Source organism: Vicugna pacos, chromosome 32 (assembly GCF_048564905.1).
Source record: "Vicugna pacos chromosome 32, VicPac4, whole genome shotgun sequence".
Lineage (NCBI taxonomy): Eukaryota > Metazoa > Chordata > Mammalia > Artiodactyla > Camelidae > Vicugna > Vicugna pacos.
Window position 1 is genome coordinate 4,238,012 of NC_133018.1, and position 16,825 is coordinate 4,254,836.

The following is a 16,825-nucleotide window of genomic DNA, read 5'->3' on the forward strand; positions in this document are numbered from 1 at the left end:
GGCTTCACCGCTCTTGAGAGGGGAGTCAGGACTCCTGTCCTCAGATTCCCGAGGCTGCGCTCTTCCCGCATGCAGGGCCACGTGGAAGCAGAGGCAGATGAAGATGCCAAGGCGGGCGGGGGCCAGGAGACGACTAGAGTTCCAAGCCATGAAGACCCATAACGGGTTTCACACATGGGAAGGATGGCTGATCGGACTTGCATCTGGAAACGTCTCCCTGTATGGGAGACGAATCAGAGGGGACAGTGGGACAGTAACAGAGCAGGAAGATCATTTGAAGGCTCCTGGCCAGAAATGACGTTGGTATGAACCAAAGCCATGGCTGTGAGAAAGGAGACAACAGCCCGCAGTCAGGGTGGGAGGTGGGCAGGCAGCAGGAATTGAGTTCAGCTGGCAGTAGTTAAGGGTGGGGAGCCTGGGGGTCAGCCAGGCGGAGAGGTCCATCAGGTAGACGGATCTGTCTCCAGGGCCCAACAGGGAACAGACTGGCCAGAGGTCCAGGTTGCCACAAACGCCCTCCCAGTGCACGTGCACCAGGGAATCCTTAGCTCAAAGTTCCCTGTGACCATGTCACCTAAGGATCTTCACCGACCATCCCTGAATAAGGGTTTTTTGAAACTTCCCTCTTTTCCCCAGAATAGATTTTAACATTCCAAGACTCACCTTCTGAGGAATCATCTGGTCTACCTGCACTACCTACCCCAGGCCTGGAGCCACTCCAGGCCAACTCTGCGCAATCCTTGTACTGTTACCATCAAAACCCGCAATTCCATTGCTTCAGGTCACCAGGAAACTAGCTCATAGTGTAGTCCTGTGAGCCCCAGAGCAGCCCTCCTTGGTACAACTTTACCCCAAACAGCCGGGAAGGTCAAACTCTGGGTTCCTATAAAACGGTTCCTTCTTTTAGCAAAACAATAGAAACATTGCCTTTATAATATTCTGAAGGCATTTCACAAGAGCCGGGCAGCCAAGCAACACTTGTAGCCCCCGAGTGCAGGGACCAAAAGTATCTTACTCATCCCCAAACCTGTATTCAGTTTTCTCATTTAAAATGAAAGGTAGAAAGATAGACTAGAAATAGGAGGGAAATGATGATAAACCTTTAGGAATTCTCTCACTGCCAATCCAGTCTCCAAGCCTTAGCCAAAGTCCTTGAGAAACATCGTTGGAGGAATACTCCCACAAACGGAGGAAGACTTCATAAACCAGTTTTACACAACTTCACTTTCACTCTGCCTTCCTTAAGCCAAGTTTCAGAAATGCAAGTTAACTTACAGAAAAACAAAGACATGGAGTAGGAGCCCTATTTTTTCCTTCAGCTTCAATGTTTTTCACACTCGTTTTGGACAATATCTGCCCTTTGAGGCTTTCCAAAATCTTCCGCCCGCTCTCCCAAACTCCTATTTCCCTCCCCCTGGAAAGGCACTCTGCATGGTGCTGCGGAAACCAGAAACAGCTCTGAGTCAGGACACCTGGCTACTGACTTGAGAGATCGGTTTACTATCTCAGCATCCCTGGGCATTAAGCTGCCCTGTGTGCAAAATATACTTAACAACGTATTCCCTACTGGGAAAATCAGATGAGATCACAGATACACAACTGACTCCAAAAAGCATAAAACCCTGTATTCATGAAAGTTCCTACTCTTCTTCCACTTAGAACCCCTCCACCGAACCAAATTCTACTCCTTCGAAGTCTGAGATCCATGCCCACTTCTTTAAGCAACCAAGGCCACCCTTCTCTTTTCTGCTGTCATTGGTGGAACCAAGTAGCTCCCTCCAGGTCTCTCCTGATTGATTTTATGGGGGTGGGTCTGCCTTCAACCACGACTCACTGACAGCTGATGAATGTGGTTTGACCAATATGTTCTCGGCTGAAAACATAATGTGCGGCCCATTTATAATTTCACGCATTCTATAGCCCTGCTTCTAAATAGGTCACCCCAAACTGTGGCTAAAGTGATCCCGAAATAGACATGACCCTGCTTTTCCAGCCCCCGTGTGGTTTCTAGGTGTGGGCCTGCTCTGAGCAGCAGCTCTGTTGCCTCTTGGGTCGGTTACCTGCACCGCTGCTGTTAAGCAGGCTGGCGGAAAGCTCTTCTGTGCCACTGAAGTTCAAGAAGGACATGCCGTCACCGGGCTGGCGGGAAGTGCTGTGCCTGCAGGGAACAGAGCCCAGCCACCCGGCTTAGAGCAGAGCGTCACCTCTCTCCTCCTGCTCACCCTGTCTCCTGAGGGTTTTCATCACAAATGGGCCTGAACACTTGGCCGGCCGGTCACACGGCCGCCAGGATGTGGTGGTTCAGCGCATGCCAGCCCTGGCTTCCTGTCCGGGCACCCTGGCAGCTTCCCTGCTGCCCTGCCAGACTGCCCGCCTCTCTGTCCTAACCCCCACATCCCACCACTAACACCCACAGGAGGACAGGTGCTTGAATAGAGGCACCAAGTTAACCTAGTCAAGAGAGTCTCACCATCCTGTATTCCTCATCCAGCCCGTGGGATCTGGGGACCATGAAAAGGGGCCAAGGACTGCCTCCTGCCAGGTGCTTCCTAAAGCATCATGGGAATGCTGGGTCCAGGTGTAACTGGGTTCACGCGGTCAAGGCTTAAATGACTATCTTCCTACGCTGACTCTCTTTGGATGCCCTATAGCACATACAGATCTCTGGCAACAAAAGGCTTGTTTCTAGAAACACAGGACTTTGTCTTCATTGCTTTTAGCATTAACTTCTTCATAACCTAACAGTGGAATTTCTCAATGACCAAAATGACCAGTCACAGACTGGGTGCCCAAAACACACGGTGCAAACCACCTGCCTCGGTACCTGGACTGAGGATCAGAAGAAACTCATGTCTGAGGTCTCAAAGAGTGTTTGGAATGAAAGCAGAAACTATAGCAGGGCCAGGGGAACATCTCTGGGCCAAACCTCAGGCTGGTTGCTACAACCTCGGCCCAGGAAAGGGGACAGCACTGACAAAGGAGGGGCCTGACCTCATATTGTCTGTCCCACACACCGCCCCAGGCATCCTGGGTATCTTCCCGGTACCTCCCAGAGCCCGAGGTCCAGCCTCACCTGCCAGCAGCTTCGTGATACGCTAACTCCAGCAGCTCCGCGGAGGAGTGGGTGGGGTCCCTCTGCCCGCTGCCCTGCAGCTCTGCCATATTCTGCCGGGTCTGGTGATGGATCTGGATGGCCTCTCCGGATGGCCCTACCCAGACAAAGATCTGCTGAGCATCACTCCCTCCCGACAGCCAGTGCTGTGTGCTTAACTTCAATCTTCCTTCCTTCCCACTGCCGGGACACGGGTGTTGGGGAGATTGAAAGAAGACCATGCCACAGAGGAATGTCATGTACATGACCCTCTGGCTCCTGGACGGGACATCGCCTCTTCCAAGCAAGACTCATCCTCCTGTGGCCTCAGGGGTGTCATCCTGTCCAGCCCAAGAATATCTTGGGAGCCTCTGTCTCCCACATGTCAACTGAGACACAGCAAAGAAAGATTAACAGCATTGGTGGCAAGGGCCCCTCCCAGGAGGGTTAACACATGCAAAATGAGAAGGAATACATGCATGGAACGCCGATGACTCTGCTAACACATGGACGGCAACACGATAAGAGCTCGGACTCCCACATGCAGAGGACATGCCAGTGAGAAACAGACATTGAGCAGGAGATAAGCCAGAATTGGTCAAGTCTGTGAAAAACGCTTCCTAGAGAATGAGAAGCTGCAGAGCTGAGTGTTAATAAACCAGGTTAGCAGGACATCTGGGTGAAACCCCAAACGCAGAAGGGGCAAAACACGAACAGGAGACAGCAGGTTGGCCTGGGAAAGAGAAGGACCTCTGAGGACGGGAGAGGGGAGCCTGGCAGAGGAGGGCCTTGGCTCTTGGAGGGACAGATAGGCAGAACAGTCAGTAAATACACTGAGTTTCAGTAAAGCGTGTGTCACAGGTAACAGGAGATGAAGCCCAGAAGCGAGAGGAGCTGACAGTCACGGAAGAAACATGGACGGTTCTCGTAAGAGAACTCGGAGGGAGCCAGTGCGGACAAGGGCAGGAAGAAAGAGACACTGGAGCGAACAAGTCATCTGACTGACTGGGGCAGAGACAAGGGGGGCAGAAAGGGGCTCAGGGACGACCCCCAATTACAGCCAAAAGAACCAGAGTCACTGCTCACTTATTTTAACTTTTAACACTAAAAGCAAGTACAAAAGAAAAGAATAGACACATCCAGGCACTCGGCAGGACGGCTTCACAAAACCACCTGGAGTGTAATGCATCTGTTCCTCCCCAGCCCAGTAAGAGCCCATCGAGCTGCAGTTTAATTTTAGCCGCAGCTGTAGAAAACCTGTCACCCTCTTTAGGCTAGAACACAAACCAAAAAGGATGGGCTAGGAAAAACAGTGAATCTGAAAAGAAAAAAAATTCTTTTTTTTTAGTTTCGATTGATTTTGAACTTTATTTAAATAATGGAATCATTCAGAAAGTACTCTTTTAAGTTGAGCTTCTTTCCCTATGTTTGTAAATTTAAACAGTTTTAGATGTGGTGGTAGTCTGTCTTTATTTCTGTACAGCAGCCCATTATTTTAAAAAAAATTATTTTGTGCTTTTTTCCCCCAATTTATCTAAGCTAAAATTAAAAAGTTCACCCATTTCTCAAAAAATAAAAAATTTGTTTTCTTCCAGCAGTCAGACCTGAGATAAAACAAAGCAGTGTAAGTCCATGTAACCCAGCCAGTAATACCAATGCCCAGAGCCAGCGAGGAAAGGAAGAACCCAAGAGAGGTACACGATTCGCAGGGAAGAAAGCAGGTGGCAAACAGAGGCCCTTTCAAATAGGAAAAACGGAGCCCTGGGTCTACGCGGCCAGCCAGCTGCACAGACCACTCCCAAGCATGTCCTTGACAATCCTCACAAAAGCCCAGGGGCAGGCAGGGTGCAGAGAAGATGAGACACTTGACCCAGGCCACGCAAGTGACTGGTGTGAGGACCAGGACCTGGGGGGCCCAGCCCAGGGCTCTTTCCCAAGCAACCAACTCACCCACGGGAAACGTGTGCATCCAACGCCTCCTGTTGGACGTGAGCTTCATGGGCATCCGCGAGGGGGCGAAAGGGTTAATCAGCGCCCGCTGGGGCAGGCATCCCCCGGGGCGCACGTGCAGCATGGACTCCACGCTGCCCACATGGAACCTGCCCGGTGCGCTGGAGTCCCGCTGCGGCGGCTCGGCCATGTTCTCCAGGACGTCTGTGGTTCCCGCGGAGGCAAGGCCCAGGGAGAGAGCACAGGGTCATGGTGAAACCAGAACTAGAAGACCCATCGGCCAAGGCTGACAAGGGTCTTGGACGGCGCACATTTAGGGACATGAGTAACATCGCCGAACTATAAAGGCAGGAAATACTGAGTTTGTTTACTTCTTAAGTATTTGGGGGAAGGGGGTTCTGGTTCCTAAGTTCCTGGCCGTGAAGCCACATGCAACCCTGAAGGCGAGGACCACACATCGCCTGGAGACCCTGGACGCTGAGCTGGATGCAACTCAATGGTGGGTCCTGAGTTGCCTCCCTTGGGGGTGGGGTGGGTGTATTCTGTACTGGGAGGAACAATAAAAATAGATATTTGGTGACCGAGAGGGCAGACCCTAGCAGAGACAGTTCATGTGTTCACTAGACCTATTTGATTTTCCTCTGAGGCACACAAAGGGACTGTAGTTTCTAGCTCCTTTGTGCTGGGTCCAAATAACTAAGTTCCAGCCAACAGAACACAGGGAGAGGTGACAGGCTCCAACTGAAGACCTGGACCACAAGTATCTCTACGCATGACCTTCATCTTCTTCTCCCCTGCTGTGGCAACTGTGGAGACCAGTGTTGATGGTCATGGCATCCCAGGATGGAAAGGTCCTCAGCCCTGAGAGACTGGGTGGATCAGAACCCCCTCCCATTGATGCAGTGGCCTGGGACACGAGCAGGCAATCAGATGTTACTATGTTACAAAATAAATTCTTGGGAGAAAAGGATGGAGAAATGGATGCATCCAGCCTTGACCAGGCAAGAAGATGGCATGGCAGACTCAACCTGTCCCATCCAGTGGCAGCGAGGGCCCTAACCTGAATGGGTCAAAGAGCTGAAACCCACAATCAACTCCCCGGGTAAGCGTCTCATGTCCACTGAGCAACCATCCAGGTTAGAAAGTGGGTCCAGCAGATGTAAATTCAATGGCATCAAGGAATCTGGTCCACCATTATCTACACAACGCCTACCAAAGAACCTGGTATACAGTAATATCTAATTCCTCAAGCCAAAGTGCATGCAAGAGAGCATTCAGATCTCCATGAAAGCTGCATTTTTCATTGTAAACCAAGGAATTGATGCTCTGGTTTGCAAAATAAAAAGAAATAGTCTAGTTAGTTACCGTGAAAATAAAAGGAGAGAACTTAATATTAAAAAAGATGAGCACGTGCTTTGAAAAGGATAAGAAATAGGACTGAGGGATAAAGTGAGTCAAAAATGTGTGCAGGAAGGGGGAAATGTTACACTGGGCGAGGGCAGATGGGTGAGAGTCCCCACATACAGCAGAAGCTGGACACGGAGGCCGAGCAGATGGCACTGCCTTACACTGGTCCAATGAATTGCTTTTTGGCTTTTCTAATAAACTCCCACATAGCGCTAAAGGATGAAATCAGTTCTACTATTCAAGTATTTATTAAGAAAACTGTTTTCAAAGCTACTTGGATTAAGACCAACTTCATCTCCTCAGAGGAGATCTGGCTTTTAGAAGAAAACAGGGGTTTAAAAGGATTCATGTTTAGTTTAACTTAACTTTTACTACAGACCTTTCTAAGAGTATGTTCAGCAAAATGGGAGTATAACTGTCATGCCAACTTAGAACTTTCCAGCACATGGGGAAAAGCTAACCTAGAGCTTTTCAAATGCGTTTAAATTCTTTTGAATATGAAGCCTAATTAATGTGACAGGTTATTCTATAGTCATGTAATTAAACATCTGCTCCTTTCTCTTTCAGAATTTCCTTTTTATACTTTGAACCAGTTTAAAAAAAACACGTTTCTCATCATCAAAAGTTTTTCAGCCCTTTGCACAGTGTACAGTGCGGTTCTAAAGGAGTAACAGCAGGGAGCCTGCAGTGACAGGATAGTTCTCTACCTTAATCATGCTGGTGGTTACATAAGTCTACAATATGTGGTAAAACTCCACACTCACACACACACTCAGTCACACACACACACACTCTCTCACACACACACTCACTCATACACATACTCACATATACACCCACACACACACGAGTGCACGTAAAACTAGTGAGATCTGAGTAAGCTCTGGGGATTGCACAAGGTCAGGTTCCTGGTTCTGACACTGTACTGTGGTTATGGAAGATGTTACCCTACAGGAAAATGAGTGAAAGCTACACAGGACCTCCCTGGAATTTTTTTTTTTTTTGCAACTTCCCACAAATCCATAATTATTTCAAAACACAAAGTTTTCCAAAAAGACAGGAGGGGCCTGTACACTCCAGTCGCGGACACTGCCGGGTGGGCAAGATAAGATGCAGGAAGAGCAGCACCCGTGCTCCTCGGGGCACGGCCGGGTCACAGGTGACTTGAAGCGGAACAGAGGACAGGGCTGTTTTAAGGGGCTCGAGTGGAGATGATGAGGAAATAAGCAAACACCTTTGACCCGAGGCCAAAGAAAAGCCCTGCCCTGGCACACGGCAAGGTATACAGTTACAGCGATTAGAGAAAAAGGGCAGAGGCGAAACTAAGTCACACACACATATGCCATGGCTGAGGCGGCTGATCCTCACTGCACTGACCTGGGGACAATTACGAGGTGGGACTCACAGCCCAGCCCTGGCCAGATCCCCCGCCCCAGCCCTCCTGCAGGAAGGAAGCTGACTCCGGCCCTGCCCGGCCCTGCCCTCTGACCTCGAGTGCTGGTGTAGCCCAGGGAGCTGCTGACTTCATACTGGTGCAGGTGGGGGTGAGGGGTCACCAGGATGTTGGCACTCCTGCCCAGGGAGCTGTCGTCAGAAGCCTGGCTCCTCACTTCCTCAGCTGGCAGCGCACGGCCAGGCAAGGACGGGCTGGAGGACACGTCGCAGGAGCTGGAGCTCTTCCGATTGTGACTCTCCCGCTCCCGCACAGACCTGACCGGCGAGAGAGCAAGTCACCACCGAGCGAAGGACTCTGCGTCACCCAGAGTTAAAACTTCCCAAAGCGTCACCAGCCCAAGCTACTTGGGAGACTGATAACAAAAACCCCGTGTGTGATATCTGAGTGGGAGAAGTGATGTAGGAGGTAATCTGCCCGGAGCAGCTCGAGACGTCGTGGGAAACACAGGGCGATGGCCGATCGCCCTTGAATGGCCAGAATCCTGGTACCAGGGCTGGAAAGAAGCCACTGCTTGGTCTGAACCCACCTGATCCCACCACCAAACTCGTGTCGCTAAAAACGGGGCAACGAGACGTGATACCATGTGACCTGGGACAAAGCACACAGTGCCACCTGAGAAGTCTCCTAGCACCAAGATTTGAACCTAAATCTAATCAAGCCTCTGGAGATAATCACCAGTTCACAGGAAACTCAGAGACAGGTTAAAACATTATAAGGAAATATCCAGCCAAAGGAATAAATCAAGACACTCAACAGTCACTGTAAAAAAACATTATGATGAGACGTAACAAATACGTCTTCTTTAGGTCCCGATTCAAAGAAACTCACTCTAAAAACCACAGTCTTTTGACAGTTGGGAAATCTGGAGAGGGACTGGCGGGCAGAGGATGTTAAGGAATTCATATTAATTTCATTATCACCAACAAGGGGACTGTGATAAATTTTTTTAAATTCTAATTTGTTAGAGACATACGCTGAAATATTTACATATGAAAAAAAAAGGATACCTGAGATCTGTTTTAGAAGAGTCAAGCAAAATTTAAAATGTGGGGAAAATGATGAAACAAAATTGACAACACCTTGGTAACTGTTCATCACATTAGTCTATGTAAATGTTTTAAAGTTAATCCGTAATAAAAATTTTTTTAAAATTAGTATATCCTTACTAAAACATGAAATGCCCTGAGGGAAAACCTTTGGAAGCAGTGGGAAGATGGATCAGGAGAAAGTCCAATGGGGAAGCGAAACTTCAGAATGAGTCAGTAACCGTCGGTAGGGCTGCCCTCCAGCATCAGAGCCATTTTCTTTTCACCCGGAAGGATTTTGTTCTAAAGAAGAGGTTAGGAAAGACTGAAAACAGATCCCCAGGGCTGACTGCATGGTTCAGGGTTCCAACAGTAAATATCTGAGAGTGGGGACAGAACACCCACCAGGCACGTTCTGTGCCCCCAGGAACGCACAGCCTGAGTCACTGAAACACCAGATCTTGCCATATTTAATCAGAAGAAAGGAAACCAAGGATCTTGGACTACAAAGGCATCCTTAGACACTCAGAAGAAATGCACCACAGAGCCCCAGGGTGTCATCAGCATGTAGGGTTGCTGCTGTTAACAGCACCTACTGTGAGCTCTGAACATTCTCAGGATGAGACATGAGGCTGGGACGAGGGAAGAGGACAGAAGACATTCATGTGACCGCTGTGAGCCCATCTGTCACAACGTGGCAGTATCTTTCCAATTGGTTGTGCTGAGGTAAAGCACACTTTCCATCTAAGAAAAGCGGAAAATGGACTCAGGTTCTTGGTCAACTAGGGAGAAAAAAAACTAGAGCTCCATTTCCCACATTCATAAAAAAAAAATTCTGTGGGAGGGTATAGCTCAGTGGTTGAGCGTGCCTTAGCATCCTGGGTTCCACCCCCAGTCCCTCCATTAAAACAAATAAATAAAATAAATAAAAACCTAATTACCTCCCCGCTAAGAAAAGACTGGTTCAATTAAGTTAGTAAGTAACTCTATATACAGAACTAAGCATAAAAAACAAGACTATGAAGTATTAGAAGAAAATATATGACACGTCTCTAACCCTGGAGTAAGGCTTCCTTTCACGAGACCCAGAAAGGAGTATGTTGGTAAATCTGATGTCACAATGAAAAACTAGTATATGACCAAAATACCATGGAGCAAATTTTGAAAACAGAAATTAAAGAAAGAAAAGTCTCTTGCCCTCTGGGAATAATAAGTCTAAAAGAAAAGCTGGACCCTGGGATCTATGTAAGTATATATATATATATATATATATATATATATATATATATATGTGTGTGTGTGTGTGTGTGTGTGTGTGTGTGTGTGTGTATGTGGCTGCCCAGAGAAATGAAGGCTCCAGAATTCATAAATTTGCTTCTCTTGGCTAGAAGAAGCAGAAGAACACTCTTCTTATTGGGAGACAATACTATACAACAAGCAAGCTACCAAACGGCTTAGGCCAGAGAACCAGAAAACAGAATTCCTAACGATCTCCAGACTATGGCTTCCATCTGGCTAATTTTAATTTAAGACATTTTCAAGGCTGCTCTCATGCAGGTCCCTACAGGGCCTCAGGTTCTCCTAAGCAGTTTTTATGTCCACCCCAAAGTACATCCGGCAGAAAACCTGCATGTGGCGAGGCGCTGAGCCCGGGACGGGCCGGGTAGCCGGAACACTTGCGCATCGTAAGCGTCATAATCAACTTGGATGGGAATTGCGTTCTCGGATTCCTTTGGTGTCCCCAGAGCTGAAACACACAACATACACAACCTGTCATCAAAACACGTGTTCCCCAGATGCCTTCAGATGGTCTTCACCAAGGTCTGCAGGGCACAGGGCATCATCACCTCCTCCCCGTGACAAAAATGGGTTAAGAACCCCATCGTAACAGGTTGCTGAGATTAAATGACATATGCCAAAGCGATACAGAAATTACTATTTACTAGCACTAAATAAAGGCAGGGTGATGGCAGCATTTCCTTCTGTGATCCCACTTTAAAAATATCATCTTGTTATGTACATTTAGTCCTTTAAAACTTTCTACCCCATCCCTACAACTGATCGAAGGCTTTGTGACCACCCGTTTTACAGCTGACAGGACAAAAAGAGACAAGGTCATTAAGGGCCTTCCAAAAGTCACACAAGGGGGATTCAGGTCTCCCGGCTTAGCTGTGAACTTTTTACGCAATCTCACACAATCTTGTTACCAAGGGTGGTGAGCTGGCTCTTTCTAAATGTGATGAAAGGAGAAAAAAAATACTCACAGGCATCACGGCCGTTCTTTGCTCTCTCAGAGGCAGACTGTAAAATGAAACGGATAGTGGATCACACTCTCTCCTCTGCCCGAACAGACTCATCACCCGGCACAGCATGTAGGTGGCTGCCCCCAAGGCAGAGGCCAGGCCTCACCGTCCCCATAATGAACACTGGACACCTCCCCACCCCGGGATCAGGCCCCGCTGGGTCCTTTGCTTCCCACCCCACTCCTGTTCGCTCTCACAACTCTATCCAATTAGGGCATGGGCTCCACTTTACAGGTGAGGATATTCAGTTCTAGGAGAGTAAGGGACTTGCTCCCAGTCACACCATGAGCACGTGCAGAACCAGGATCCAGGCCCAGCTCCTCAGACTCTTGGCTGATCCACAGGTATGTCTGTCCTCCCAGGATTAGTTCCAGCGACCCCAACCCTGCATGTGGCCCCCTTCACATGGCACTTGCTCTCACCCATCTACACCCCCCAGGGCTGAGCACTCAGTAGGTAGACGGCTCATTTGTAGAAATGGGGTATAAAGGTAGAGAGAAAACCCAAAGAGCTATCTTTTTTTTTTAAATAAATCTTTTGCATAGCACTTTAACCTTTCATAACAACACTTAATCTTTCTTCTTTAAAACAATCACATTGCAGAGAAGTTCGTCCGGTTGTGGTGAAGGCACAAAACCCTAGGAGGCAGGAGACGGCCCTTTCCGGGCAGAGCCCTCACTCCCCACACTTCCCTACTTGACACAGCCTATTTTGGGAGCCCTCACATTCCTCTAAACTAATATCTCCCCTATTAGAAGAGTAACATTCACTCCTGCCTCCCTGCAAAAAGGGAAGAGGTAGCCCTGATCCTAGTGTAACAGCCACAACAGGATAACTGGAGGGTTCAGCTCTGCTAGAAACATGCAGGCGGATAAGAGCACCCTGGGGTGGGGCCCTCAGACAAAACGGCCTGTTTTTCTCTTTACATCGAAAACACTGCCAGATTTCTAAAATGGGCACTTTACTGGCTGCAAATGTATTCCAGCAAGTGGATATGTCATTTTATCTAGCCATTTCCCTATTGTTTTCAACTTCTCACTATTTTAAATAGAACCAGAGCAAGATCTACTTGAATACAATATTCTCAATTATTTCCTTACATCACAGCGTCAAAAATAGGGGCCCCAGGTCAAAGGGCATGAACGTTCTCATTACTCTTGGTGCACATGCCTGGACTGCTCTCCATTCATGTTTCACACCAACCAGGTACTCAAGCGCAGACGTTGCCGCACTTTCTAGCATTTGGTGTAACCATCACTTTTGTTTTAAATCTATTAGGTAAGCAAAAAAAGAACCCTCATTCTTGTCTGAATGTGCATTTCTTTGTTGTTAAGATGTGACTTTGTGAAAATCCCATTTCCCCTTTGCTGTAATGTGTACCCATGTCTTTGTCCCCACTGGCATCTGAGTGGTCTCAATATCTGAATAAACTTGTCATGTTATAATAAAAATAACTCTTGTATTTTGGCCAAAGACATTTCTTGCAGTCTGGGATCTGCCTTGTTTATTTACTTAATGTAGAAAACTGTAAAGTTCTATGGAAAATTTCTTAAATGCTATGCATGACCATTGGGGTACAGGGGGCATCTGTCACATCAGTGTGACAGTCCCCGGGGGCCCTGCTGGTGGGTGAAACCTACCTTCTTTCCTGCCAGTTTTATCCGTGGGGTGAAACTATTACAGAACAGCTGGCTTTTGGATGTGTAGAAACTGTAAAAGAAACAAACAGGGTCATTAATCTAAAACCCCTTTCATTTTACACCCTAAGACATAGCTGGAACCCTGGCCGTGGATCATCTTCCCGTGAACACCTTTGTCTCCAGCCTCACTGATCCTAACTTTTTTCTGTAACTACAATGAGACATTAATTACATTTTAAATTACTGTTCTATTCTTTGCTTTCCCACAGACTGCCTCACCTGTGCTAGTTCCGATTCCTGACTGGGTTAGAATCTCCCCCTCAGGCTGAAATCAGCATGAGCACGGAGGCCAGGGCCCAGGGAAAGAGGAGGTGCAGGGACGTTCCCCCAGACGGAGGCCGGGGCCCAGGGAAAGAGGAGGTGCAGGGACGTTCCCCCAGACGGAGGCCGGAGCCCAGGGAAAGAGGAGGTGCAGGGACGTTCCCCCAGACGGAGGCCGGGGCCCAGGGAAAGAGGAGGTGCAGGGATGTTCCCCCAGATGGAGAGAGGGGCCCAGGGAAAGAGGAGGTACAGGGACGTTCCCCTATGTGGAGGCCGGGGCCCAGGCCCAGGCTCAGTCTGCAATGGTCTGCGGGAGTCGGGAACAGCTGTGGAAATAAGTCCTAAAAATCACTTTTATGTTTTTCCCCGCAGACTCTTCTTACATCACTGCCACTGCTCTGCAGGTAGAGACCTTCGCAGAAACCCCGATCACCTACAGCCAATCAGGACCTCACCCACCTGTGGTTTATCCAGTGAGGAATATTGTAGTCATCGCCCAGACGAGAACCCCGAGGGGCGGTCCGATTGTGCAGCTGAAAGGGGACAAGCCAGGGCAGAGGTCAGCTGGGGAGCAGGTGGGACCCAGGATTGCTCCGACTTGTCTGCTTTTAACTATTCTCAACATCACCCTGGTGCTGGAAACTGGCCTTTAGTAAGCAATGCAAAATCGAATCACCTTGAACAACGGGACAGCGTGGAGTGGCTGCTCCCCCATGCACACCAAGTCCACACCAATTCCTAAAAGAGGAAAGACAGAAAGTTGGGCAGGGTTGGGGAGAGGCAGAGATACGTGGCCCAATCTGTTAGTGACATGACTTAGGGTACAGAGTACACACAGAGCCAACTTATCATCCTATGATTTATCACCTCACCAGCGCTGCCCAGGCAGCTGAGAATAAACAGAGGCATTCTGTCTCCTCGTGACCAGGTTCCATCACACCTGCCACTAATCAGTGCTGGACAGTGAGCCTCTGACGGCCCTGCAGGACCTGATTTGTCAGTAAGACCATCAGGCCTCCGCTACTAGGGTTTCCAGGCCAGAAAGGAAAAGCAACCTTGTCATCTTAGTACGAAGGAAAAAGCCCCATCTCTTAACAGAGCTTTACTGCAGTCAGGATTTCTGTTCCCAACTCCATCTTCTTGGAACACAAATCAAACTGGGGGTGGGGGGTACAAGTCGGGGACGCATGGCACAGCGTGGAGGGCGGGTGGGACAAGGTGACTGAGGGCACTTCCCAGGACAGGCTGAAGGACACTGGCTCCTGGAAACAACCACCAAAAAGGGCTCTCCAGAGTGAAATATGTTTGGGAAACTCAGAGTACCAGTTATGTCCTTCAGAGAGAAATAAGATACAGCCAAACACCGACCCCGGCAATCGGGAAATGTGCCTAACTGTGGATGACCCAGTGTGTCCCACCCGATAGACCACGGGACTCTTGACCCTGGATCCCAGATGCTCGGATCCCTGAGGGAAGTCATGCTACTAGCACACAGACACAGAGCCGGGCCCAGCAGCATTACCGTTGTCTATCATCCGCTGCTTGGTCAGGATCATGAGCAGGCGGTCCACTTCGAACACACCCACCCCGGGCGTGATCACCACCGACATCTGCCCAGTTCGATCAAAGTTGCGGTTGATGTAGTGCTTGTCAAACACTTGAAACAAAGCAGAAGATCCTCCCGTGAAGACGTTACAGCTTTTCAGAAACCAACCAGTGGCAAGCATCTCCGGGCTCCTGGACATTTTGTCCATGTTTCTATCAGCACGACTGTCACATCTGACCTGAGTGCATGTCTGTCCTTCCCCCTCTACTCTCACAGCTGCCTGAACCCAGGACCACGTCCCTGTCGCCCCTGCCGGTCCCCCTCTTCGATGCCTAACACGTGCCCCGTGCAGCCTTAAATGCGCAAATTTCATATCATTAGCTTAAACCATCCATAAATGGGTCTGTATTGAAACGTAGAAGAATCAAACATAAATTTAATTTTTTTTGTGTGTAGGGGGAGGTCATTAGGTCTACTTATTTATTTATTAGTTTTTTTTTTTTAATGGAGGTACTGGGGATTGAATCCAGGACCTCGTGTGTGCTAAGCACACAATCCCCACACACATAAATTGAAGACAGTATGTAAGACAGTGGACCAGAATCTTGTGATGTTTTGTAAATCTGGCACATTAATTCTTATTTCTGGCCTGTGCAATTCATATTATGAAAATCAGTGCTATTCAAATATGACAATCAGTTTACTAATAAAAGACCCCGTGCTCGAGAACCCCCAGCACCCGGGTATAGACACAGGGACAAGTGACACACACTGTGAAGCAATGACACATCATCTCTTCCGTCAGTGGCCAGTGACAGAGACAACCTCCCAGGGCTGGCACATGGCAGCCTGAACGGTGAGCAGAGCCTGGGGTGCTGGGAGCCGAACTCGGCTCTGAGAAATCCCGCTGCTGTGGTTCCCAGAGCCACCCCCATCCCCACCTCCTCCAGCAAGAGTTTAAGCCTCTCTTGGCTGCCCCACAAGCCCCTGTATCCTTAGAGTAAATTTCCCTTTTTGTTTGAATTAAGTAGGTTTCTGTTATTTGCAAAAAAGAGAAACATAAAAATGTAGCTAATATAAAAATGCAGGGACAGACATTTAGAAGAAATCACACCACACTGTTCCCAGTGCCCCCTCCTAGAAGGGGACAGACAGCGGAAGGAGGGGAGAAATTTTCAGATTTACTTGATATACCTATTATTTGAATTCTAGGAACATGGGTTCCTGTCGTAATTTTTTAAAAAATAGGTTAAAAAAATTACCTAGAAGCCGTTGAGAGCTTGGATGGCGTGGAAAATAGGAACACAGCTTTTAGGAAAACAAAGAGCCCGAGGAAGTCTCCCTGCAGCTCTTTACTCCGGGACCACCGTGAGACGCAGAGGAGAATGCGTTAATTTCCGACAGGAGACCCAAGAGTAAATAAATGGTGGCCATTGAAACCATCCAATCAGAAGTCACTGCTTTCAGTTAATTTGGGGGTAGGGGGGCATCACCAGATAGGTCCGGGTCTTTGGACTTTAGTAAAAGCAAGTTCACAGCCTTGGGGTGAGCAAGGTGCCTGCTCACCATGGCTGGCGGCCTGACTCACCATTGAACGACAGGTTGATGGCCTCCAAGTAGTTTCCTTGTGCTGAGGTAGAATTGTCTCCTTGGGGAAAGCCCTCTGGAGCAAAAGACATGACAGAAGGGACATATCATGAAAAATAGATTCTTCAAAAACAAGCGGATGGTGCCTGGCTCCACAGGCCCCCATCCTGCAGAAGGGACATGACTGAACCTACTGCCCACATCATGAACAACATGACCCAACCCGAAACAGAGACCCGACCAGAAGCAGAGACGACACACAGCACTGGAAGGCAAATGGGTGTGAACCTCTTCGGCCCCCAGCCTCCATCCTCTGCCTCCTCTCCCTTCCGGCACATCAGTGCAGTACCTGCCTGTTCCAGTCGCACCAACACTGGATACTGGATGAAGAGTTTTTTGATGGTCACGAGGAGTGAGGTCCACTCTTCTCTCCTTTCATTCTGCACCACCACTCTGAAAGGAGCGCCATCAAAAGACAGGCATCAAGCAGCTATTAAGC

The 16,825-nt window shown here is 48.6% G+C and overlaps 1 protein-coding gene across 1 annotated transcript in view; it reads right to left on the reverse strand.

Moving 5' to 3' along the window:
- DEPDC5 (DEP domain containing 5, GATOR1 subcomplex subunit) overlaps positions 1-16,825 on the reverse strand; it is a 77,992-nt gene that overhangs the window by 40,228 nt on the left and 20,939 nt on the right. The window contains exons 13-24 of the mRNA XM_006218025.4: positions 16,676-16,779; positions 16,328-16,402; positions 14,716-14,850; positions 13,870-13,931; positions 13,653-13,726; positions 12,873-12,942; positions 11,194-11,230; positions 10,556-10,676; positions 7,938-8,158; positions 5,042-5,245; positions 3,074-3,209; positions 2,061-2,158 (exon numbers count right to left, since the gene is read on the reverse strand). Of these exons, the coding sequence (XP_006218087.1) occupies positions 2,061-2,158; positions 3,074-3,209; positions 5,042-5,245; positions 7,938-8,158; positions 10,556-10,676; positions 11,194-11,230; positions 12,873-12,942; positions 13,653-13,726; positions 13,870-13,931; positions 14,716-14,850; positions 16,328-16,402; positions 16,676-16,779 (1,337 nt within the window). The remainder of the gene's footprint in view (positions 1-2,060; positions 2,159-3,073; positions 3,210-5,041; positions 5,246-7,937; positions 8,159-10,555; positions 10,677-11,193; positions 11,231-12,872; positions 12,943-13,652; positions 13,727-13,869; positions 13,932-14,715; positions 14,851-16,327; positions 16,403-16,675; positions 16,780-16,825) is intronic.